We start from the raw sequence: 27,139 nt of genomic DNA on the forward strand, positions 1-27,139 counted from the left end.
TATTCTTTCTTTTAGTCCTGCTTGTGTTCATTATGTAGCACACAGTATATAAACTCCAGTAACTGTGTATTTCAATATTCTGTGACGCATACAATACGATACCTGTGTTCTGCAGTAGGCTAATGCATCAGTGCTCTTTATTATATGAATATGTGATGAGCGCGTTATGTCTGTGTGTACATTGGAGTGGTTTTCCAAATCTGAAACTGAACTTTGCAGAATGCACCTTGTATGTTTAAAAACTGCCTGCCTAGTGTTAGATTTCTTTTCAGCCTCTCTTTCTGGTGTATACGCTCAGCTCAGACTGCACCGCAAGACCAGCCAGGGAAATGTGTTTGCTCACAACAAAATGTAGTGCACGCTCTAAAGATAGCGAGGCAAATAAAGCAAACATAAACACTGACAGACACGTAAAAACATGGAATTGATTGGCTCCCTCGAGCACAGCCAGCTTAGAGTCTTTATTCTTTTTCAGTGGTGATATTTGCTTCAACTTGTCTGCTTCAGCCCTGAACTGTCCACCACTTGACTAGCTTCTCGACAGCAACTTGAGGGGCTGACGGGAGTCCTTGAGTTGAGCCTATCATGCTCACTCGTTCCTCTAATATCAAGTCAAGTCTACTCTTACACCTACTTTTTTTTGCACCCAGTTGCCTTCTGTGTTGCTGTCACACAATCTCTCCCTTTTACATTCCTGTCTTTTGTTCTCCCCTCCATCTCAGCGTGTCTCTCTCTACTGCTTTAGGAATTTTTTTCCTTTGAATTTTGATTCCTCCCCAGTGTCTCTCCACCCACCTTTTCTAAAAACTCTCTTTTCCCCTTTCCTCTGTGCATCTCACTGATGCTCTTCTCTGCTTTTCCCTTGATGTTTTTTTCCATTTGTCTCTTGATTCGTCTCACACTATCTAGCGTTGGTTTTGAACTCACTAGGTCTCTCTTTTTCTCAGTCTTTCTCGGTTTCACATACGCATACAGACACTCTCTTCTCACAAGTTGCCTGCAGATCACAGTTGGCGTGTCTCTCAGTAAGCTGCAGAGTTACCAAGCTTCTTGATTCATACCAGCTATCTGGGTGACCCATTTCTGCACAAGCTCACAGTGCTGTGTTTTTATTGCTTTAATTCAACAGTACATCTACAAGTAAACTACCTCAGTGTGGTTTTCTTTCTGATTATCTGAATTTGGGTTTGGCACATTCAGTGGAGTACGGGGAGGGTGGGGGTGGGGGGGGGGGACGACCGCATGGTCCACCATGTGGAGGTAGACCTTGTTATGAGGACTATACTAAACATGCTAAATAAAGTCATAAAGCATATTCATTCAGCTTAGTTTGGGTCCTGATCATCCATGAATCCCCTGCATTGACTCTGTGCTCAACTAATGCTGTGCCCTACAGTTTGGGAACCACTAGTACAAGATAAAAAAGGATAGAACCCTTTTTGCTATTTTATAGCTTGATTATAAATGATTAACTGTATTTTTTATCTGTACATATCTCAGAAAAAACATATATAAATTAAGCCCATGATACAGTACATGCAGTAAATACCAGAATAAGGAGCAGCAAAAAGTAATCATGAAGATCAAGATCAAATATTATATGTTATTTAACCATCACATAATGCTAATAGACTTCACTTAAAAAAACATATTAAAATTATGTAGTCTTCATTTTGTTTTAAAAAAAAAAAAGAAGACATTTGGAGTAACGTGACAAATGTGGATACCATGAGAGAGCGAGGCAATGCCACAAAATATGATGGAGCAGTTTTTATGTGAAATAGTCTGCCCTCATTGGAGCATTTAACTGTTTTAACATCTTACAAATATATTCTGTAAACCTGTGGCTTCTAATTTTGTTTGTAGAATGATCCAGAGTCTCAAAAGCCTTTGGAAGATTATTAAAACAGAACCAGTGTACAAACCACAAGTCATATTAAATCTTACAAAGGTACGTAAGAGCAGTATCGGTAGAGTATCCTGGTCTAAAACCTGACTGAACTTTATATATTAGCTGGAACTATAATTGAGGAAATAATCATTCAGTCCCCTGCTGAATGTGTAAGTTTGCTAGCTTAAATGAATAGTCGCTAACTTTTTTGGTATTTAATTTTAATGAAGAGAGACACTCCAAGACCACGAGAGACCAAAAATCCAGAAAAAAACATGTCATTGAGTGAAATAAGTATGTAATCCTTTACATCCTAGCCAGAATTCTGACTCCCACAGATTACCCACGTGGCACAGAGATTTCAATCAATCACTCAATCAGTTATTGATACTCCTGATACCAGCTTGTTACATGGATAAAACACACCTGTGAGAATCAGATTCTTACATTCCAACCTCTTCACCAACATAGTCAAGACCAAAGAGCTATCACAGGACATCAGGGACTAGATCAACCTGCAAAGGCTGAAATGGGCTGCAAGACCATCAGCAAGAGCTTTGTGAGAAAGTGACAACTGTTTCTGCAGTTATGTAGAAATGGAAAAATATAAAACGACCAGAAAGGTGATCATGAGCAGATGTGACATCTTGCATCAGCTGATCTCAAGAAGTCACATGATAGGGTGAGGCAAGGTCTCACAATGTTTTTACAGGAAACCTTTGCCGACAATGACCCACACCCTTTTCCCACCTCGGCTCATGTGATGAGACACGTGAATAATGGGTGAACTTCCACTTGGACTTAAACACCTGCTCTCCGCCATTTGGTCTTATAACTGAAGAAGGTTCTGGGATGAGAGGGTGAAACGTCTTCAAGAAACTTAAAGAAGTCCAGTCGGTTTTCTTTCCAAGTTCCTTAGGATGTAATTAGGCAGCGCCTGCAAAACACCATCCAAAATGTGTCGATAAAATTTAATCAGCTTTCATTTTTTATATTTAAATTTACTGACTTTATGCGTAAAATTAGAAGACATTTTTTTGCAGTTTTGTTACAATAAAAAATCATAATAACACAGGCTACTATAATTTTATTGCTGGTTTCTCATTTCACCTGCTCAGTAGTGGAAGATCTTATTTTAAACCGAGAACTAGAGAAAATAACAGGAACGCCACGTGAGAGAATTTAGTATAGAAGCAGAACTGGGTTACTGTCTATTCGGGCTTTGTGATTTTAACGACATGTGTGAAACAGATGTGTAAAAGAAAAAGAAAAAACTGTTCAGACTCCTGTGGTGAAATTATCAATTAAAACTGTGCCACGTTTTGTGACCTGCTGTAAAATCCAGTATTTAATGTTGGATAATTGCAGCTAATTGGGTGCCAGTAAGCAGACACCCCACCCACCACCACCCTGACCTGCTGTAAGTGAAACGGTGCCGGATTGATTCCTGCGTTCCTGATGAGGGCTGTACACACTGTAGGGAGAATTAGAGGAAATAACAGAGCACAACAAACAAGAAGCGCTTAGAGAATAACAAGAAAGCGTCGTTTTTCTTTGCTTCTGTTGCCGCTGCTGCGTTTCCGGACTACCTTCACCGGGGAGAGGATGCTGCATCCCCGGAATCGCTGCCCTCCGCTCATTATCCGCACAGTCTCCTCAGTTACGTTTCACTGTGATTAACGAGTGTCGGGAGTAAAAGACGACGTGCGAACAAGACAAGGAGCAGAAATTTGGAGTGAACATTAAGAAGGTTTTCATTGAGCATCCGCGAGAGAATTTTTTTGCGCGCTGCCCGCTTCAGTCGCATCACTGCCGACTTGTGTTAGACGCAAAGGAGAGGGTAAAAAAAAAGACACACTTGATATTCTCCTCTCTGTTAAATTATTTAGGAGTATCTGTTCCTCAAGCCCAACATATGCTCGTATCTTTGTCTTACATGATTGTAAAGCAAGGCTCGAAGTGGCGGTGACACGGATGAAAGCCGATGGCCAGGCGCCCCGAATTTCATCAGAAGGGGGATGCAACCTAGAATAACCCCAGTGTCAAATGGTAAGAGCGCAGCTTATGTCGAGAATCCGTGCACTTGCTCAGAAGTGGAGAAAAAAAACTGTGAGTTTCTGCAGCTCTCGTAAGGTCTGTTGATGTGAATTATCCCTGCAGCTTTCCACGCAACGCAAGGCAAAGAAGACCTGAATCTCGACACGTTACGGGGCGAGTGTATACTGCTGCGGCTGCGGACTGAGACAGCTACACACACCGCGGTTGAGAGCATTGCTTTCTGTCACACTTCTCTGAAGTCAGGGTGAAGGGCGCATGCATAGTTGGCGCATTGTAACTATAACGCGCCTCAGGTTTCTCCTGAGACTGTCCCTCCTCCTGACCTCTTACGCACTGGAAGCCCGGACACTGGTGACTTTTTAATGGCTTTTGTGTTCAGAAGATGGAGGGTCTTACTGGTGCTGAACGTGCTCGCGGTTGCCGGGTTCATTACTTTCTGGGCCAAGTGCAACAACGCACGCAGCATCCAGACCACCGGTCCAGAGGCCGCGGGTGATGGGAAGAGAGCCCGGGGCAACGGGACGGCACAGGGGCCCAGCGTCAGCCATGAGGTGCTGCTGAAAAGGCTCAGCTCTCTGGAGGACGTGGTGTACAGGCAGCTAAACGGTAAAGAGCACGTTAACATTTAAAGTGAAAGAACGTGTCAACTTGATTTCCCCTCAAGGAATCTGAAAAAGTTAAAAGTCAGTGTTGTCTGACTTTTTTTTTACTCCCTCTGGAGCCCTGACATGACATGTTAGAAACTAATGAATAAGCCTCCCTGCATTGTCCCTAATATTGTCTCACAGTCAGCTGCTGGATCTGGCACTCCTCTCACATTATTTCAGTAATTATGGGTCATGCATGATGAGAGTGTGCTCTCTGTTAGAAAGTCTACATCTACTGAACCACTGAAGAAAGAGTCAGCAACTACCAAGCATATTTAATACTCCAGCGTAGAGCAGCAGAGATCACCAATGGTAATTAAGTTTCCAATAAAACGTTTAATTTTAAATACAAGTGTGTCGGGTTTGGGTTTAAATGGATACATGGGGCTGTTTACAATAGGATCCAGTGAATTGATTTTCCCTGCAACAGTAGTAAGGTTATCCAGAATTGTACTTTAATTAATCTCTGAAAAGACAATGTCTTTATTGCACTCCGGGAGGTTAGAGTTTAATGTTAACTTCCGAGAAGGAGCTTTCAGGGTTCTGGTGTCTTCAGGATGCCGGATGTTTGCCAACACAGAGGTTCAAACACTGTGAAGGATGGTGTGGTATGTGTTTGTTCTCTGTCCCCCCTACAGACAGAGCGAAAGCTTTAAATCCTTCACTTGTGTAGTTTAGCCTATGTTTAGAGTTTAATTTTCTTCCCCATCATTAAATGAAGGCTTACTGACCTCAGAATGGATAGGAGGGTTTGGATTGGGAATATTTCACACATCCTATTTGTAAATTGTGTCCATAGATTGAAGATATTCTCTGTGACTCTGTGCCAACTCTGGTTCTAATGAACTCGGCCCAGAAGTTCACCTGTTTTGACAGCCACTGACAAAATACTGTATATTCATGTGAGTTTGGAGCTGTGATGGTAAGGCAGGCTATCAGCTGTGGGCAGTATAATGCATTACTGAGAGGAGAGTGACTCAGGCACACTAAAGGATCCTGACATGTAATCTTCTCTTGTTTGCCTTGCTTAGGTCTGTCCAAATCTCTGGGCCTGATTGAGGGCTTTGGGGGTCGGGGTAAAGGCGGCCTCCCCGCCACGCTGTCACCGGCTGAGGAGAGTGACGCTAAATACCTTAGGGAGAAGTACGGCTATAATGCCTACCTCAGTGACAGAATTTCTCTGGATCGCACAATACCAGACCATCGGCCTAGCAAGTGAGTACAAGTCAAGTGAGGAAACTTTAAATTGCGCTTCAGATGGTTGAGTCATCCAAATTTTACATTTTTTTCTTTGCTTCTGAGATAGCCTCCTCGAGCCTAACACAGTGGACACGGTTGACGTTTCACTTGGGGTCGTTTCAGCATTAAAAAGAAAATACATGAGCAGCATAATTTTTCCATAATCAGTGTCTCAGTTGCTTTGGATAATGTAGAACTCCCTGAAAACAGTCCTAATTTTTATTTTGCTCCAGTAAAAACTGATGTACGTGTGGATGTATGAATAAATTCAGTCTCAGATAACACACCTTTTAATGTTAATGCAGTGTTATTTATTTTCTAAATATAGCCCCCACACACACGTCAGTAATACTCAGCTAATGAGTCTTAAAACTTATTGCCTGCATTATCCAAATGTTGTGCTTGCATACTGAAGATGTTGACTTTTTTGCGACCATATGTAAGATTTGTTTTTCATTTCTCCCCAGAAAATATTCAGTTTCACCAGAGTTTCTCTACTCTCGCAGATCTTGTCTTAACTTCCACTGTGCCCCTCAACTCCCTTTTCATTATGTTATTTCATCTGGTGAAATTGCAAGCTGGAAGCACTTTGATATTTTTATAGCACCACCCTGCTTTGTAGGCATTAGATAGGTTCATTTTCTGATCCTTAGTCATCTGTTAAGAGGAGCCCAGAGCTGTTGAGTGTCACCACAAGGTTCGACGACTCATAGATTTGATCAACTCTGGAAATGCCATCAGCTGCGAACTTCAGATGAGAATTTTTGACCTGCCTCCAGCCTTACGACTTAATGACTTCTCACTATTTTATAGCCCAGCCCAAATGTTTGCACATGCTCCAGTCCTATTTCTAAAATCCTAAAATAAAAAGTGACGTATATTTAACAACTGAATAAATGATTGCTCATTGGTTTTGTTTGTTTGTTTGATAGCAGTATAGCTCAAAAAGTGAAGCATGAATGTGCATTAAAATTTAATTTAAGGGGCTGGCTTAACGTAGAAAGGATTGACTTCTAGAGTCGGCCTGGTTCTGGATTCTTTACCATTGTGAGGTAGCTCAAAATGTAATTTTTTTTCTATGTTTTAAAAAAAAAAATAACAAAAACTATCAAATATCAATAATAAAAATGAGAGACTTTATCTTGATGTTTTTAAGGCAATAACCCAAACAAATCTGAGTCTAGATATTTGTTTGAATCCAAGGATCCAATTTGTTCATCATGGAAAGGTGTGCATCAGAGATATGCTGTGTCAAACTGCTCTTTGTTGAATAAGTGAATTGATAAATGTGTGCTTTTCCCAGGAGTGCCCACACTTTTGCATAGAGCACTGAGGTTGGCCTTGCATTAGCTGATTGGTATCAGCTGTTTCATTCATGCTTCACAGTAACTGAGTAATTCACATCTGTGTGGCAATCAGCAGACTAGTCATGTCTAATCATATCCATGCATGTGTAGAGCACAGCCATTATAAGGGGGCACAGTGGTGTAACGCAGCTCTCCCAGGCAGCCTCATCTGTGCTCGATATGCTATAGTTTTGCATTTTTAGTTTATCATAGGAAAATCCCAACCCTATAGTATTAGGTAGTAACAGTATATGCACAGAGGTGCAGAGGTTTGGGTCGAGTATGTGCTTTGGTGGCTCTCTTATTGTACCAGCTGCTTTTCACAGCATACATGAATCCTTTGGCTCATTTTTCCATATATTTCACGTCCCCCCCTTTTAGTCTTTATTACTCTCCCCCAGCCTCTTATGCTCATATCTGATGAAGTTGCACTATAAGTCTTGGTTTGACATCGGTCAGCAGGCGTTCACGCACACATTCACAGTGTGCTGTGTGTGCATGTGTAAGTCAATGCCTGGGTACAAAATGCTTACCTCACGTTTGCACATGGTTTTATTTATGTAATGACTGCACGTTTCTATGTGTATGGTCTTCATGTCTTATCGTCATATACAAACAGCCGTGTGTATTATGTCTTCAGTAATTCTTAGTTAAGGGTTTGTAGCTTCCAGCTAGCTGATAGTGAAGCAAGTCACAGACCCTTTTTTTGAAAATCACTGATGACAAGAAAGACTGGATCCTTGGTCTAGATGAAATTCCAGTGCCCTCATTTTTCTTCTAGAAGGTCTTTTATGTTGCTTCGATCAATGTGGCCAGTGAAGCACGTTGGGGTGCGGCATTTTCAGACATAGACAGCATGTAAGCTGGGGTCAGAGGAGTCTACTCTGTTTGACTGAAGGAGATTGTGGAGAAGTATGAGAGGAGCAAGAGAAACAGAAATAGGAAAAAATAAAAACAGCATTTTAAATGATCTTCTGTCAACCTGCTCAGCTTTTCTAGGGTTATTAAACTTGCTTCTCTTTTCAGCAATGTGGTACATGTGTAGAAATAAAAGTGGACTCGTACTGCACATCATAGATGTGACAGCATTAGTTTGTAGTGATGTTAAGTCTGATAAGTGCCATTAGGATGGCCATCAGCTGATGAGCTGACTCCTACAGCCATAATCACAGTCATACTTAGATTAATCAATGAAGCTGTACTTGTAAAGTGACAAGTTCACACTCCCACTTTTGCAATCATTCATGCTGTTCCCTTCTATCTCCTACACACTGCTGGAACTGGTTACGCTGATTGCACCGTCACTGCCTCCTCCTGTTCTCAATTTGTATTAACAAAATTGCTGTAGTATCTCCTACCTGCAGTGTATGTACATGCAGTATATCCCCTCCATGATTGTAATATAGGGGTTTAAAATATGTTTTTGGACATTTTATATTTCCACTAGACTGTGATCATGTTTGTAGTTTTTTTTTAAGCCTTATTCATGTGAACCTAAGGGATCTTCTGGAATCCTCTCTGTCACATATACGGCACAGTGCAAAAAATATTCAGATGTGCCTAATTTTTTAAAAACATTTTGCTTTCAAGGAGCCAGATTTTCTTTTCGTTTAGTTGAATCTTTAAGAATCTAAAAGATAACAAAATCTGATAGGTAAAAATAACATTTTGAACCAACTAGGTGGTTCCCAAAAATCTGGCGTGCTGTGAGTCCTTAAAAAAATTGAGGAAACTGGAAAAGTAGCAGGACTAAATAACTCTGTACAGCAGATGAACTGTATCTGAAAATCATGTCCTTAAGATGTAGAAAAAGATAAAGAAAAGCAAAGACCTGAAGTACCTGAGAGATGCACTGGCCCTTTAATGGATCCATCTGCTGTTTGCTGAAGCCTCATCAGAAATGGTCTCAGTGGAAGGCTGTCAGGAAGCCATTTTTAGTGAAGAGAAACAGGGAGAAAAGGCTGAGGTATGGTAAATTACACGAGAACTGGACTATATCAGTGGCAACAGGTCTTACAGCATTATGAATTCATATTTGACATTTTTGGTTCAAATAATTGTTGATATGACTCCAACAGAGGGTGTTTACATCCGTCTGTAAAACACGATGAAGGCTCTGCCAGTGGTGTTGGGAATCTTGAGAAAGCTGATGGAAATATGAACCACATATTAAGATTTTCATCAATCATGCAGTCCCAGCTGAAAAACATCTAGTTGGAAAAGGCATATTTTTATTAATTACGACAATGATCCCAAACACACGGTGAATGCAGTAAACGTATACCTAGATCAGTCATGGATTGGCCTCCCCAGAGCCCAGACCTCAACATTTATTAAAGCAGTGTGTTCAGGAAAGAGAGAGTTCAGGCTATGTTCGATAGTAAAGGTGGCCATACCAAATATTGACTTTCAAGTACATTTTTGCCTTATGTACTGTATTTCCATTTATGTTTGCACGTTTCAGTGAATTGCTCTGCCTATTTCCCATTTTCCCAGCAGAATATAAAGAAATGAGGATGCCTCAAGACTTTTGCAATATTGTATCAGAAGGAGAAAAAAAGTGACAAATGTCCCAGTTCTTCGTGGTTAATCTTGTTAATGTTGCCTTCTGTTTTCTAATGGTTTCCTGCCAAAAACCCTAAAAAAGTGTTCTCCAACCTCGTGAATTGAAAACACTGGATTTGTTATAGAATAACTTCTAATTAGCTATTATTTCACAGAGGAAATAAGATAATCGATAAAAGAAAAAAAGATGTGAAAAGGAGACAATAAAAGAAGCCCCTTCCTTTCCCACATGTGCTAAACTTAGAGCCAAAGCCTCACCCTGCCGCTTTCCGCTTCATTAGAGTTGTTTAAACAAAACAACTTAAAAATAGGGTTTCTATCTGAAGCAGCACATGCAGTTAAAAGGCCAATGTGGAAAAAAAATCCTTGCGATTATAGTTGAACAGGAAGCGGCACTTGCTCTGCCTTTCAGCCCCATTGAACAAGACGTCAGCAGCTCTATGGAGGTAGTTTAGTCTTTTTTACAAATTCAAAATTAAATATGTGAGCACTCAAAAATTAAGGTTCACTGAGAAATGTCCTCATTTTTTAAAAAGAAAGGCATATTCCTTGTTATTTAATATAACATTCAATTGATCAGAAATGTTAGAAATCATGGTAAATGGGCTCATCAATACAAAATCATGATTGTCTTTTTAATTGTATAACTTTGTAGACTAATTTTCCCAAACCATCACTCTAGTGCTCCACTGGCACCTCGTATTACTTAATGCAAGTAGTTTACAGGTGTTGTGTCGTGTCTTTCTACAGATGTAGAAAGGTCAGCTACTCAAGAGACCTTCCCCAAATCTCCCTCATCTTCATCTTCGTCAACGAGGCTCTGTCGGTGATCCTGCGCTCAGTCCACTCAGCTGTCAATCACACACCGGCGCACTTGCTCAAGGAGGTCATCCTGGTGGACGACAACAGCGATGACGGTCAGTATAGATTAAATATTTTCTTCAGCTAATACCAAATAAGAAGAGTGGCTTTTTCGCCCTCTGATTAGAAGATGGTTTATAGTGAGTGAAACACAGAATTTCCATCTAAAATCCACTGAGTCATCAGCAGGATTTCTACTGAAAGCAACAAAATACACATCAAATTGTCATTCAGCATCCCAGAAATAATTATCTTATACAATAAGTATCATGTAACGTGAATATAATTATATAATCAAGTTTTATATTATAAAACTGAAACTAGTGAGTGAAAAAGAGAATATTTGAATACTTTTTCTCATACAGGCATCGGCATATGAAAACAAATATTCTTGTCAATGTTACAAAGAAATGATTTCAATCTGTCAGCATCAAGGATTCCAGTTTTTAGATATATGTGTAGTATTTTCTTTATTTTTACTTTTTTAAATGCTTCTGAGTTTGTGTAAGCGAGTTTTGTAGATTGAAGTTACAACCAGGCAAAAGACTTGTTTTACAAATGTCAAAACAATCATTGGAAACTAGGGCAAAGCATTACAGCCCTCTAAAACCAGTATTGTTTGAAGATTATTGCATACACAGTCTCCTATAGAGCTACCCTCTTTGACTTTGGCATGACAAATTTGTGTCCTAATCTGACCCAGCTTCACTGTGATAAAGGAGCTGAAAGCAAGACATAAAAGGACTTTAATAAACTAAATATAGCAACACACCAAAGCACATTTTTGTTCCCAGTAATTATGTTTTAGTAGACATGGCTACTGTTGAACCTGGGCTAGGATTGAGGGTGGGAACAACCATAACTATGCAGACATGTACATTAACTGATCATTTGGGGCAGATCACAATGAGACACAAACACACTATAAATGTAACACAAAGCATGTGTTCATACTTTTTTCATGTCTGTTACACTTAAACATGCAGATATATTGAAACATTGTTTCTAAAGGATGAAAGGCATCAGACTTCTGATGGGGCTGTGTTTGCATGTCATGGGGACGAGTGTCTCCTTGACAAAAGCTGTGGTCATTGCTTTTGAAAAGAGGCATTTTCTGAGGTGACTGATGGTGTCAAGTGTTTGTGGAGGCAGACAGGCAGATAGAGGCAGAACACACAATTGGATGTCACAGGAGAGATGTCTCTGTCATATTTACCGGGCAGGGTGAGAAGATGAAGAGACGGCAAGGGATGAGAGGAGGGCGAGGAGATAAATCGGGAAAAGTGAAAAGGAGAGGGGAGGCACAGCAGAGATAAAGAGGTGTTGGTGGAGAAAAATAAGAGAAGAGGGGATGACGTAGAAGACAGAAAAGGTCAAAGAATGAAGAGAGCTGAAGGGTTTGAAAACAGGCAAAGTGAAAGGAGGGGCAATGAAGAACAGAGAAAAAGGGAGATGAGAAGGAGAGGCTCAGAGAGCAAACCAGGCTATTAGAGAAAGTGGCATCAAGAAAGGGAAAGGATGAGAGACAGGGAGGCTCTAAGATAAATGAGGTCGGACAGAGAGGAGGGGAGAGAGCGCAGGCAATGAATATCTAGAAGAGGGAGAAGAAGCAATCTAACAGAACGGAAAGCAACAGAAAGCAAAGAAAAATAACAAGGAAACAGGAAGAAAGAGATGAGATAGTCGAGGCTTTAGGGGATAAGGCTGCCAATGTCTAATTCATGTACTGTCAACAAATCCATGAAAAGATCAAAGCCAACAACGCCTTAGTCTCACACCCAACACTTTCTGACTTCCCTACCTTTTCAGTTTCACTCCCCAAGCCAATTGGCTTTTAGTGTCGCAAATACATGATTTCATTCTTATACAAAGGGTACATCATTTTCTAAAAGTGCTGTGTGCTGAAGTTTTTACAAAATGTTGCCCAAGCAGGAAATAGAAAATTGGACATGGGTCTTTGGTTCTGAACTAGTTTCATTCGTGATTCATGTTTATCACATTTTTGGACTTCTTTGTGTATTTTTTGGTGTAATTTATACTCCAAGAATCACCTTGGCAGATGATTGTTGTCAGTGCTGTTTGTCTGTAGCAAGAATACACAATAACTACCTGCTGAGATTTTATAAAACCCGGTGGAGTGGTGCATCGCGGATAAAGAAAGAATAGGAAGAAATTTTGCTGTGGATGTGGATCGCTTTATTTAATGGAAGTGGATGTGTTGATGTGGATCGCAAAAACTAGTCTTAGCCATGAATGTGCTGTCTGAGTGTTAATTTCTTTTTGGCATCTGGTAATGCAGCAAGTTATACATTATCAAGAAGCATGTGTGACAGTGCAGCTTACAGATGTATTTTAATCATTCTTATAAAACAATGGGACTTAGTATAAGAAACACGGAGCTACACAGTGGGAGAGTGAAAGGACTGAGACAGCTGAGGCGTTCTCTCACTTGACACTGCTGGTTGGCTGACAGCCAGCTATCCATCACAAAGAGGAAGACATTGCAGTGGCGCACAGGGCGAGGCGAGCGAACAAATAGTGCTTACCCCTCTTACTGCCTGAAAGACACCCACCGCCATGCTCTTGCCATATATGTTTGTATGTGAAAAAAAACACGCATGTGAAATGAGTTTGTGATGAAGAGTATGTGTGAAAAAAAAGAAGTACGAGAACAGAGAGAAAGAAATGGAAGACAGAGCACGAGAAATGTGTTTTTCTCTGAAGGAATGTTGCTCTGTGTGTGTGTGTGTGTGTGTGTGTGTGTGTGTGTGTGTGTGTGTGTGTGTGTGTGTGTGTGTGTGTGTGTGTGTGTGTGATACAGAGGAAGAAGGGCTGTGAGTGTTTTGGTCCGGAGGGAAAAGGCTGATGAGTTGATTGAGAGATCAAAGGTGGCGCGGTCGTTGATGCTCAGGAAGCCGTAGACCCCCGTTGGTGTTGTTTAGAGTGAGTTGGAGCTTAAAACAGCACCGCAGGGAGCTGAGTGAGAACTTTTATGTCATCTCTCTATTTGTATGTGTGCTTCTTTATTTCTTTATTTATAAACTGTGTTGTTGTGGTGATGAATTTGTATGTTTTTTATGTTTGTTTTCAGCTTTTGATAGTGTAGCAAAAGCTGACAATAGTTGGCATACATTAGTGGTTATTTAGGATAGGATGAGCTAATAAGCCGTCATGTCTTTGTATTTTGCTAGGAAAATGGGAAATAGATGTAGCAGTTTACTGAAACTTGCAAACATAAGATGCCAGATGCATCTCTCAGGTTGTGTGTCAGTTTTTTGTTATTTCTTAAGGACACAACTTTCAAATTCTGTTCGTCTGCTGTAGATGTTTTTATTTAAGCTGCCAGTTCTTTTGTCCTCTACTTGTTTAGTTTCTTGACATATGTCAAGTTTTTGGCTAATAGCTCTTTGCTAATCACCTTGCTGGTGTGTTATCGTTGTCATTTTTTGTGCAGGAAACAAATTGTGTATTTGTGACAAGCTGCTGGTAATGTGCCAGTAACGAATTTGTCCCTTGAGTTAGGTGCTTTTATTATGTGTGAATGATTCATAGGAACAAACAAATAAAGGACTGCACTGAAAATTATAATAAAATGATGTCCAAAGAAAAATTTGAAGAACCTTCAGAAAGCCTGAAGAACGTGAAATAAATTACAGAATTAAAAGACAGTTCGGTTCCTTGGAAGCAAAATGTAAAGACAAAATGTTCACACATGGCTCTATGCAACTACATAAGAGCTTTAGGATTGTCTGAAAGTATTTGTTTGGGTTTTTGCTCGTAATTATCTGCTCCACTCTATGTTCACCTGTTCCTTATTACCCGGCTGCTCTAAAGTGATTTCTGCCAATCTTTGTCAGCTCATCTGTGAGCTTGTTTCACTCATGCGCTCTGCAACAGTCCCTCATGTTATTCTCTGCTTCACAGGTTTTTTACTCATTTTCCACCCCTTGGGCTTTGTTCTCCCAATATCAGCTTTATTTAAATAAGCTTTCTTTATGGTGGTTTTGCTGATTTTGTGTATTCATTTGGAAAAGCTTACAAACCTAACACAAATAATTGGGGTATAACCCTCAATCTCATTGGGCCTGTTTGAGTGCACTTATGTCAACGAACTTAAAAAGGGCTAGTATGTGCACTTTGCTAAAGAAATGCTTTGATTATATATATACAGTAGGTATATTTTCATAGGTATATTAAATATTTTTTAGTTCTTTGTCTCTGGACAGCCTAAAATAAAAATAAAAAACACTGCTTAGTGGGTTGCCCTTTGTGTTCTTATCATGTTGTTTCACACAACCAATACTAAGGCTTGATGTGAGGTTTATAAAGGAGTGCAGGCTGCCAGTGAGAGAAGTGAGACAAAAGAGTTGTCATACTGGGAATGGTTGCTTAAGCTCACTCTGCTGTCCTTTCATATTTATCGACATGAATTCCAATTATTATGATTGCATGAAAATAATTATGCAAGCTAGGCATAATGTGTCAGGCTTTGATTGTTGCTGCCAGAGGGGACTCTGGAACAGCATTTTTCTTTTTTCCTCCTTTCTTCAGTAAAGAGGGCTGCAATGGATCTGATGTTAGAGAAGCTAAGAAAAAAATACAAGCACTTTCTTTAGCATGTAGAGATTCTTCTTAAACTCGCCAACTTAGCTGCAATGGTGATATATTCTTTTCAGGCTTTATTAGTCCTGACATCAGATCAAATACTGGAAAACTCCAGCTGGCAGACTGTTCAAGGATACATGTGCAGATTATAAGCTAAACTGCAGATTCAAAGATCAACTAAAGATCAGTCTTCATAAGCATTTCTGACTTGTTTTGTTTGATGTGTTATCTTCATTTTCTGAACTGTAGAGCAACTGAAAGGTCCACTGGAGGAGTATGTGAACAAACGCTATCCCGGCCTGGTGAAGATTGTAAGGAACCAAAAGAGAGAGGGATTGATCAGGGCCAGGATCGAGGGTTGGAAGGTAGCCACTGCTGAGGTGACAGGATTTTTTGATGCCCATGTGGAGTTCACCCCATCATGGTGAGTGGGTCCTATCATCTAGCGGGAAGCACAGTGTTATTAACAGTCAGGAGTGAATTTTTGGTATTTGGAAAAAGGCTTATTTTAGTGTAAATTAAAGTGAAACAAAGCATTCAAAAACAAAAATGACATGTACTCAAAATTAAATCTGGAAAAAAACATATCTTTGCCAAATGTATGAACATTGGAATAACTTATTCATGATAACAACAATGACAATAATAGAGCTTTGGGTATCAGTGTTAAAAGAGTGCTACAAAGTGCAAAGAAACCATGGAAAGAAAAGACAAAGGATAGCTGAAGCTGCATAAAAGGAAGAGCCAAGCTATTTCACGCCTGAGAAGTTTTAAAATGAGACACTTGAGGCTGTGGGATCAGGTTGAACGGATTTTATTTAAAAAAAACATCACAAGCACACATAAAACACACACCAAAACAGGACCCCTCTTGGAGAACTTGTCGTAAAAGTAAATTTTTAGTAACCATAAAAAATGAAGGTTTTGTACTGATTCAAAAAAGCTGAGCGCTTGGTGGTGAACTGAATCAAAGGCTAAATACTGTCAAGAAATTAGCATGCAATGAGGGATCTTATTAACCCCGCTAAGACAACTGCCACATCCTGTTGATGTCTTTTTGTGGATCTCATTTTCGAGCTCAGTGCATAACTTAAGGTATACCGTGCAGTTCTCTCACTGCCCCCTGCAGAGCTCAACTCGGCTGAATCAAACAGAATTAGTGATAAAACTGGGACGACACAAGGAACTTTCTATTTGACTGAAGTGGATGAAAAAAGTGGTGCTCTTAAAAGATGTTATAAAATTTGTTTCTGCACAAAGTAAAGTCAACTAAATGTGTGAGTGTGTGTGTGTTTGCACTTTTTTCAGGGCAGAACCAGTTCTAGCTAGAATAAAAGAAAACCACAAGAGGATTATCTTGCCGTCAATCGACAACATCAAGCACGATACCTTCGAGGTGGAGCGCTATGAGAACTCTGGCCATGGCTACAACTGGGAACTGTGGTGCATGTACATTAATCCACCCAAAGAGTGGTGGGAGGAGGGAGACATGTCTGCACCAATAAGGTACGCCAGCTTCTCCCATTTAAACGTGAACACAGATCTCACACTTCTGAGATGTATTTTTTTCCACTTCTTTAAGATTTTCAATAAAACTGCCACCAAGTTCTTTTTTTAGTTTTGTGGAAGATTAGGGGAAAACAAGAAAAAAAGCTCCTGATGGGAAACCAGACTTCATTAAAGCAATAAAAAAATTACAGCCTAAATTAGAGAGTGGAGAGTGAAAATAGGATTTTAATTATCTGATTATCACCCATATATTTGTGTTAAATTGGATTTCCTTCCATTCTTTAATTAAAAATAAGAATAAATCGCATGAGTATGCACAAAAATGTTTAGATAGGCTGAAATATAAAGTGTGAAACTTTGCATAGTGGAGATTTGGGTTGTAGAAAAGTACTCCAAAATAAACATCAGATAAAGCCACAAAAAAACACATTCTGGTGTTTGCAAACGCTCAGTGTCACATGATAGTGTGTTTTCCTGGCTGCAGGACGCCTGCCATGATTGGATGCTCCTTTGTGGCCAATCGGGACTACTTTGGAGAACTCGGTCTACTCGACTCAGGCATGGACGTCTACGGAGGGGAGAACATCGAACTAGGCATCAGGGTTTGTGTGTCACCCAGTTTCCTCTTGTTCCTGCTCCCTCTTTACCCCTGTAGGTTTTAAGTGGAGCAGTGGCCACCGTAGCGTGGCACCACTGATAAATGAGGCCCCATTAAGAGTCCTGGAGGACCAGTCCTGTGTGAGCAGCTCACAGCAGGGCAATGGAGATAAATAGGTCACGTAGAGCAGGAAGGTTGGAGTTTGTTTCTGTACATTTTGAGAGATTGGAGAGTCTTTTGTTTTTCTGCAAGGTTATTAGATTTTTCCTGAAAAAATAACGTCAAACATTTTCACAACCCGAGTGTGTTGGCTTTTATCCAGCAAGCTAAACAATCAAATATTTTTAGAAAGACAAAAACTTGTCTTTGAGTTGACTTGGTCATAACTTGAATCTGAAATGGAAAGTTCTTATATCTTGTCATCAAAAATATCAAGATTCCCCCCAAAATTAAGTCTAGATAAGTAAACGTGTACAGATGCAATAAAACAGCTAAAATTCAGCTTCAACGCACCTATAAATATATTACAACTGCTGGAGATGAAGTATTAGCAAAGACATGAATCTAGCCCACAATGTCACATCTCAAGAACCACATTTCTTTCTGTTCCTCTTTTACTACAAAGCAGTGGGACACACTCGCCCTGCGACAACAACATTTCTACATTTCACTACAACCCTTACAAGAGGATTGTTTGGATGTGTCCAGGGAGAAGGCCCTCATTCAGAGAAACTCTTTCATAACAAGCACTTGAATCAATGACTGTTTGGGTTTTAACAGGATACTTGGGATAATGAATGTTAAGCGGTAGATATCAGCACCTCTATGGGGCAATTTTGCATGGTTGTTGTCCAACATCTTTTACATGAAATCATAGTACTGCTTATTTATCTTAGAGTGTGGCAGAGAGCAGTAAAATGTTTTTTTTTTGGCATACCCTCTGTTGGTTAGCAGCTGTGTCCTTGGGTAACAGAAACACATAGGTTATCTTTAAAACCTATGTGCCCATTTTCTGTTTGTAGTGCTGCTTATCTGTGGATGGAACATGTTTCATATTGTTCCCAGTGTGAAGAAAGACTGACGGACCTACTTTTTATCCAGTAGGAATGTTTGTCAGGAGTGAAATAGGTTGCATCTGTGCAATTGTTTGGTGACCTGTCAGTTTGAAGTTTCTGTTACGCTCACATCACTTTGACATGGGTTCAGATAGCTTGGATATCCATGTCTTCATTATGTTCACAGCAGAAGGCTCGTGGGTTGGACACACTCAGCAGATACTTTATTAGATACACCTTGTCAGTATTAGGTTGGACACTCTTTTGCCTTCAGAGCTGTTTTAATTCTTCATGGCATAGATTCAACAAAGTACTGGAAACATTCCTCAAAGATTGATCTTGGCATGATGGCCTCATGCAGTTGATGCAGATTTGTCAGCTGTGCATTCATGATGGGAATCTCCCATTGCACCATATACCAAAGGTGATCTATTGGATTGAGATCCCCTGACTGTGGAGACTTTCCTGTTAGCTCACAAGAGTAGCACCTGATATGGTCCTCTGCTGCTCTAGCCCAAATTCTTCAAGGTTCACGGTTCAAAGTAATGCAAAAGTGGTTTTTAAGAAGAAGTTATCTGTTTTACTGTTGCCTTCTTCTCAGCTCAAAGCAGTCTCTGGTCGGGTCTGGTATCAACAAGATATTTTCACCCAGAGAACTGTCTCTCATTGGATATTTCCTCTTTTTTGGACCATCCCTTGGGATAACCCTAGAGATGGTTGTACAGAAATATCCTAGTAGATCAGGAGTTTCCAAAATACTCAGACCAGTCCTTCTGTCAACAACAACCATGCCTAACGTGTCTTAAATCTTCTTTCTTTTCCATTTTGATGCTCAGTTCTTCTGTGAGTACCCTGCCGAGATCCACTTTCTGGGTAAATTATTCATTATGAGAGCAGTTAATCTCCTTTTGAAGCGTGTGGATGTGCACAACAATTCTACCTAACAGTGAGAGGTCAATTCAGGGTCCAGTGGTTTGATCTCACTCACAGTCCTGCATGAATGAATTCACAGCACCATGTCCTGTTCTCATCTGTTCTTCAAGGGGTTTTCCTCTGAAGCCTCTGTGTTTGTTTAAGGGCTGTGTTTTTCTGTGGCTGGGATAGTTCCTAATTGGTCAGTTGCTGGCTTTGCACATTTGTTCTCCAAACCTGCAGAGGATACCTCAGTCTTGACCTGCTGATTTTGATGGCTATCATTGTGAATGAAGTAAGGATTACAGCTAGGTCATTTCAAATTTGGATTCCACCAACTTAGAGATTATAGCTACATGATGCCCTTATTTGGGCATGTCCATTTTTCCTGAGGTTGTGTAGAAGCTTTCGGAAAAAGGGATGAGTACCACTGGCTGTTTCCAGAGAGGATACTGGGAGGAAGTTATCTTGTTCAGCTTCCTATTTCTTCAATAGCAAATCTGCTAGGTCAAAAAGCTCTTTTTTAAAGTTTTGCAATAAGAGCTGTTTCAGTAGCTCTACATGCACCATAACATTGTTCTAGCCATTCTGATATCATTTTCAGCTCAGCTGCTGGGTGGTTTGTATGAGGAGATAATTGATTCAACCTTCATGCTCTGAGGTTTCTTTTCTAAACCACTTCACAAGCAGGTGAAGCTCTTCTGCTGCAGTTAATTCTTAAACCTTTAGCACCAAAAATGAATGATGTCCAGTAGTTCTCCACTTTATCATTAAACTTTCTTTGACCTCTGTTAATGAGAAGCAACAAAAGGTGGCAGAAGAAGAAATACTCTTGTACACATTTAAGGCTATTCATCATCTCTCTCCTCCATATCTCTCTGATCTGGTTCAGATCACTGCCCCATCTCGATGTCTTAGATCTTCTTCTTCCCTTTCTCTCTCCGTCCCCTCCCCCTGTCTTGCCACCATGGGGAGCAGGGCTTTCAGCTGCTCTGCTCCACGACTCTGGAATTCCCTAACTCCTGATTTAAGAAATATCTCTTCCGTCTCTCTCTTTAAGTCCCAACTCAAAACTCACTTGTTGTCTTATGCTTTTATGATTGTGTAAACTGCTTGCTTTTATGCTTCTTTTTTTATTCTGCCGTGTACAGTGTCCTTGAGTGTTCTGAAAGGCGCTTTCAGATAAAATTTATTATTATTATTATTATTATTATTATTATTATTATTATTATTAAGGGTTGCAATAGTAACTTTAATCATTTGACCAAGCTGTTGTTGTGTAGCTCTTGGGGCTATGCTAGCATTCATGTCTTATTGTTCTGGCCCGCTGTCCTACATCAAAGCTGGGAAATAGCATGGTGAACTGTAGAAGATGTTTTGGCCACATTTCAAGCATGACTTGGGCTTCTGACCGTCTCTTCTTGTTGATCTTTAATGACATGCCTGGAATCATCATGGTGTATTCGCTGACTAGGAGAGTGCCCTGGATGATACGTTGTCACAGCAAACAATATAAGTAAAAAAACATGCATTTATGTATGTATACTCACAGTTGGAGCTTAAAAGTTAACCCAGTCCTGAAGTGCCGAAAACCTCAGCTCCTCTTGATGCCTCTTAAGGTTGGCTAGAAAAAAATGAATAAAAGCAACAATTAGATATTTTTTATATAACAGAAAAGAAGAAAAACCGAGAAGGACTGCTAAATGTACAGATATAGCTTTCATTAGTTCCAGCACAAAGAAAACACGTCCTTCCAGGTGCTCTATGCTCCAGCTGTTAGCTGTAATTGACTTTATAAATCAGGACATCGCGGCGACTGTGCATCTGCCTATTTATATTTCCTGCTGCCCAGCAGCCAGCAGTATATTATTGTGAGCTTTAATTCATACTCCTACTACCCACAGGTGTGGCTGTGTGGAGGCAGTATGGAGGTGCTGCCTTGCTCCAGAGTGGCTCATATTGCACGAATGAAGAAACCTTACCACAGTAACATAGCTTTCCACACACGCCGTAATGCCCTGCGTGTGGCAGAGGTCTGGATGGATGAGTACAAGTCCAATGTCTACCTGGCCTGGAACATCCCCATGGAGGTGAGAACGGCATTTTTCTGCAGCAAGACCTCTCTTAGAGAGGATGCTGTCAGTCATGCTTGTCTGTTTGTGACTATCAGATGTCCATGTTCAGAGCCAAACAGTTTTTCTTTTGGTTCCACAATTTATGTAGAGACTTTAGGCATAATAACTTCCTTTGCTCTTGCAGAACCACGGTATTGATTACGGAGACATATCACAGAGGGTTGCACTGAGGAAGAGTCTGCAATGTAAGAGCTTTCACTGGTACCTAGACAACGTTTACCCAGAGATGAGGAGGTACAACGATACGCTGTTCTACGGTGAGGTGAGCCATGAAGGACAAAGACACAGGAAAAAGTAACAGTTTGTAGATGTAAGATCTGATGTACAAATTAAACCACTGAAATTAAATAAATGAGACTTACAAGTTTCTTAGGACTTTGTGTATCTCCTCCACAGACCAAAATATAATAACAAGAAAGCAGGGACTCAGAGAGCATGTACATCCACATCTTCTCAGCTGTTAATAGAAAAGAAATGAGATTTAGAACTTTGTCTGATCCACACTGACACATCCTTGTTTTTAGCCTTTATACATTTTTAATCAGTAATTATTTTGGGGAATATTCATATTTTATGAATTATGTCTGACTCTTTTTTTTGTGTATTTAAGGTCCGCAATTCTAAAGCAAGCCACCTGTGTATGGATCAGGGTGTGAAGGAGAACCACACAGCCACCCTGCACCCATGCCATGGGTGGGGTCCTCAGGTACAACACTCTTCCTCACCACCATACTAAAGAGTATACTCCATCTTTTTCCAGTTGCTTTGCTTTCTCATGAAAACATGCAGTGAGCTTCTCCGGTGATGTGATTTGCAGCTGTGTCTCAATCACAGGCTCAGCTGAAATCCTCCAAGGAGTGAGTTCTGCTGTCAGAATAAAATTGTGTCTTGCACTTTTTGTGTTGAAGCCCTGAGTCAGCCAGTGTCAGCTCTTCATCCCTTCAGCCCTAAGGGCCTCTCTTTTTAGCTCACAGTGGTAAACAGGTGCTTTAGGCAGAAAGTCAAGGCTTCAGTGGTAAAATGCTAAAAGAGCTAAAATTTCAATTCAATTCTGGAAAAATGAGTGCCGCATCACACTTTCTTCACAAGACATGCTTCAGTTGCATTTTTTAAAGTTATCCTTTTCATGGAACAAAAAGTCTTCAGTTTTTATTAGACCACCAGTTTTTCACACTTGCACTTCCACGGAGATAAAAGCGACCCCATGGTGTCTTAGCGTGGGTTCTCTCCAGGTAGTCCGGCTTCCTCCCACAGTCCGATGACATGCACGTTAGGTTAAATGGTGACTGGCTGTAGGTGTGTATGCAAAACAGATAAAGCACATAAGTGCATAAAATAAAGTGCGATATGAATATCTGTGAAAAGATGAATGTAACTTGTAGTGGTCAGAGATACTAGAAAAACATTTTAATAAATACTCTGTTCTTAAGAAGAAGCAGTGACATCTAGGGACTACAAGTGGGATTTTTTAAGATTTTGAGTCCAAACGCTGTTAAATCACCTAACTTTTGTATGATGTACTGCAAACAGGATGCAGTTACTCTGCAAAAAGACCCAAACTGGGCTGACTGGGTGGTTGATGGAAAGCTTTATCTTTATATCTTTTGCAAGGCATTGCAACCACTATTCATGCTTTGTTAGGAACAGAATGCGATATAAACAATTTCCCTTTATCGTCAGCACACTCAAAGCCTCAGAGCTTTAGATGCAACCAAAGGAACTGTTTTATCTGCACTGCTAAAGTGGAAATTACTATTAATCTGAACGAAAAAGCTGAAGTGAAAGACACAAAGGTTAGAAAACAGAGCGGGAAGAATCTGACTCACTTCTGCTTTTTCTTTCTGTCAAGTTGAGAAAACTGCAGAATTTGGTGTATATAAAATGTTAGGGCTATATGTGGGTTAGAACTCTGCTGAAACAACACTGTGATTAGCAGTGATGTACAGGAACATCTTTGTGTTTAGCACTCAGTGAAGAACAAAGACATGTTTTGCCTCTCAGCAGTATTGGGAACAACACCATCCTCTTGTTCAAAGCAGCAAAAAAAAACCCAACAGCTTGCATAATCAAGGAAAATTCCTGCTAGTTTACCTTCAACTTGTACATCATCACATACTTATTTCATCGTTAGCTAATAAAGAGAACAGTATTCACTCAGCCAGTTCAGTAACTTTCCGTTTACTGTATGTGTGACGTATCTGTTTTTCTCTTAGTTAGGACGCTACACTAAAGAAGGTCAGCTGTTTCTGGGACCCCTAGGCAGCACTGGTGAGGACACTCGTTGTGTGGTGGACGATCAGATCAGCAACTTTCCTCAGCTCCTCAACTGTGAAAAGGTGACCAACGTGAAACAGAAGACATGGCATTTCTCTCAGGTCAGAAGTGTAAAGAAATCTCTTTTTCAATGATATAACTGAGTGTTTATAAGAAAAACTAAAATTTACTGGCATAGAGTTGAGAGGAAAAGTATCTATATGTCAGATTTTAAAAGGGACCTATTGAGCTCGTGTCTGGGTCCATTCTTTTTTCTCTTGGACTCTAATATGAGAGTAGCTTTGCATGAATCTTCATTTCTCTCATACTCAGCATTGCTGCAGCCCCGTAGTTCATGCTTTATCTGACAGAACCGCCTTTATATTCCGAATACCTCCGTTGAAGCCACCTTTCTTTGTGTTAAAACCCTCACAAACAGAAGGTTTTAACACCGGGGCCAGTAGGACTTCACAGATAGATCTGTCTGTTTGTGATGACTATATTAGGATATCATCTCTGCTATTACTGAAATCAAAGCAGTCTGGTTAACGGGGATTATTTGCACATAAACTGAGACTTTGGCTATGATTAATATGAACAATAACTGTTGTAAAATTATATTTATGCTAGAAAATAAGGGCTCCTTTTAAGAGAACTAAACCCAGACTGCTTAAAGGGTAACAAGCGACTCAATGTACCTTTTACTTTGGCATTGATTCTCTTTTTCTTTTAATGTGAAAAACCTTTTGTAAGTCAATTTTCCATTGGTCTTTTAGTTCTGTTTGGGTAACCTTTAAAAACTAAAGAGTCACAGCCTGTAGCTGTCTTTGCACGGGAAGAGGAGAGCTTGAACAGTGATGCTGCAGACCTTCTGCCACATCGATTCTTTGTCACACAGCAGGACAAGCAGTGAAGAGTCCTGCAGACGTAGAAGTCTTAGGGAAATAGGGAGACCTTACTTATTTTATATAGATGTAAGGTAAAAAGTTAGTGCCATTTGTTCAAGAAAGAGGTTGCAACAGTTCACATAAGGCCCGGTCTGGTTACATACTGTTCTGTCACCATCACGCATTGTTCACAGACCATCTGTGAAATCTGTTAAAACCAAAGTATTGTATCTCCTTCTGCCTTGCAGAACGAATCGATCATAAATCGGGCTACTGGACGCTGTCTGGAGGTGGTGCCGGCTAATGTTTACTTCGGCCACCTGCTGGTCCTGCAGCCCTGCTCGGGGCAGAGGTGGACCATCAAGAACACTATGAAGCAGTGATCGCCTGGCCAGTTTCATTGGGACCAATTACAAAGGCTATTTCCAAGAGCTGTCACCTGACGTTACCTTGGCCAGTGGACAATCAATGATGCGGGGGCTCCTTAGCTTTTGAAATAAGACTCAAAAATAGATGGCTTTAAGGAGACGAGTGATGAGGTGGTTTGGAAACAATTGATGTTTTTTTGTTTTTGTTAGTTTTTAAAAAAAACATGGACATTCAACGTGGTGAAAGTTTAGCATGAGGACCATTTCTCTATATGAATTTTACAAACTTTCAATGTGATGTTGCCATAATTCCTGTGTGCCACTTCTTTACAGTGTTTAAGTTTTAGTAGACATTTAATCGACCAAAAGCGTGCTCTTTCTTATGTGAAGGGGAAAAAAAGTTTCCATCTTCCATCAGTCTTTCTGCAATATTTCATTCTTACTGACGTACTTTGTCTTTTGAGATATTAAAAAAAAAAAACCAATAAAATACCTGGAATTAAATTTCAGTTATATGCACTGATCAAACTACATTTGTAGTTTTCAACATCATGAAGGTTTTAGTCTATAGCTGCGGTCCTCAACCTTTTTTGTGCCACGGACCGGCCCTAAATAACTAAAATGTGTTCATAACACACGGGAAAAGACACAGGGGAACTGAGGTAACGATAAAAACAATAAATATGAACGATAAAACGAAGAAAAAAAACCCCGGTAAACCATAAATTGCACACCTGAACCTCAACACTCGCGGCCCGGTACCAAACGACTCACAGACCAGTGCATGGCTCGGGGGTTGGGGACCGCTGGTCTATGGTACTTAGAAATTAAGGAATGGCTACTCGTGACAGGAGAAAATTTTACACAGTTTAGCAAAAATGCCTGAAAAGTGATTCTTATGTTTTTCAGAAAATTCAAATCCTTGTAAATATTTATAATTTGAAGAAAAATATGCTAAAAATATTACTTGGTGTACTTTTTTTTCAAATCACCCCAACAAGGACTTTGGGCTAAATCTCACTTCTATGTTTTATGGATTCTGACTTTTATTGCTATTTTTCCACCAAGCATTCTGTAGCATCAGATGCAATATATCTCGTAGCATGAAGTACTGTAAGCAGTTGGGTACAAAGTTTCTTTGCGCTAAGTTAATTTATTTGGTTAACTGCTGTGTGCCATAACTACTGAAAACCTAGTCAAACATAGGAAGCACTTTTTGGACAAAGGGTTGGAACATGAACGAGAGAGGAGGATTGAATCAGGAATGCACAAAAGTACCAATAGTGGAAACGCAGGAGGCCTTAAAGGCTGAAATTATTAACGTACTGAGATGTATATGATGTCATATATTAAATTGCATAAGTGTGATCAGCTGGATTTTTGCTCCCAAGATTGTCTTCCAATAAATAACTGGTTTCCTGGGTTGTGCTTTGTTACTGTGTTTTAGGATACATCTGCAGTCTTTAAATTCGTCATACTTTAATTAGTATGCTTATTTTTTTCAGTTTAATTTTATTTTCAAGCTTGTTTGTAATTTTTTGCTGCTAAACTCATGCTTTATTTTGCTTTTCTGGACTATAAATAAGGTAGAGACAGCAAAGATGAGCTACCATGCTGGGCTGCTCTCCTTTTAACTGCTCCATCCATTTTCATGGTTGTGGTCAAAATATTTTCCCCATGCTGTGAGATTAGTCCTCAAAATCATCCCCCAAAATAGACTACTTCAAAAGAGATTTCACCCTCAGCTTCCAGCTGCATGGCATCTGCTGTAACTTACACCAACTCGACTTAAGAGTACTTTCATCACATTTTTTATAAAAGCGCTTCTACACAATATTACCCAGCCACAAATGAAGTAGCCAGGTGGCCGAACATTAAAGGGACTGTCCTATAAATGACAAGTTATGGGTTCAATCCTGAAGCAACCATATGTCCTGTAAATAGTGTCCTTGAATCAGACACTGACCTCCTACTGCTTACTCTCGCTAAACTGCTCTGGATGAAGCATCAGCTTAAATGCTTAAGATGTAAATAAAACAGGAGGAGACTGCTGGGAGCACAAGGGCCTGTTTCTAGCAGAGAGGGGGAGAGAGGAGTGAGGCGGCTCTGAGGGACAGAGCCTGCATGCTAACATAACACTGAATGCTGATCAGACTCTTAACGAAGAGACTGCTCATCGTTCTCTGGCGTGAAATAGGATTACCATATGT

General features: G+C 40.1%; 1 protein-coding gene across 6 annotated transcripts; it reads left to right on the plus strand.

The window, feature by feature from the left end:
- Positions 1 to 2,923: 2,923 nt before the first annotated feature.
- Positions 2,924 to 26,351, plus strand: galnt17 (polypeptide N-acetylgalactosaminyltransferase 17). 6 transcript variants are annotated; one of them, XM_080288911.1, is made up of 13 exons: positions 2,924 to 3,731; positions 3,840 to 3,940; positions 4,052 to 4,555; positions 5,628 to 5,811; positions 10,497 to 10,663; positions 15,462 to 15,636; positions 16,521 to 16,718; positions 17,206 to 17,323; positions 21,191 to 21,376; positions 21,546 to 21,683; positions 22,032 to 22,127; positions 23,635 to 23,796; positions 24,810 to 26,351. In XM_080288911.1, the coding sequence occupies exons 3-13, from the start codon at positions 4,312 to 4,314 to the stop codon at positions 24,942 to 24,944; spliced, it is 1,803 nt and encodes a 600-aa protein (XP_080145037.1). In that variant the 5' UTR covers positions 2,924 to 3,731; positions 3,840 to 3,940; positions 4,052 to 4,311; the 3' UTR covers positions 24,945 to 26,351. The 6 variants fall into 6 exon arrangements, 5 of the variants coding, with proteins under 5 accessions (XP_080145037.1, XP_080145036.1, XP_026047643.2 ...); XM_080288910.1 differs by having other exon boundaries at positions 3,844 to 3,940; XM_026191858.2 differs by having other exon boundaries at positions 2,924 to 3,940.
- Positions 26,352 to 27,139: the final 788 nt, after the last annotated feature.

The sequence above is a fragment of the Astatotilapia calliptera genome, chromosome 14 (genome assembly GCF_964374335.1).
Source record: "Astatotilapia calliptera chromosome 14, fAstCal68.1, whole genome shotgun sequence".
NCBI lineage: Eukaryota > Metazoa > Chordata > Actinopteri > Cichliformes > Cichlidae > Astatotilapia > Astatotilapia calliptera.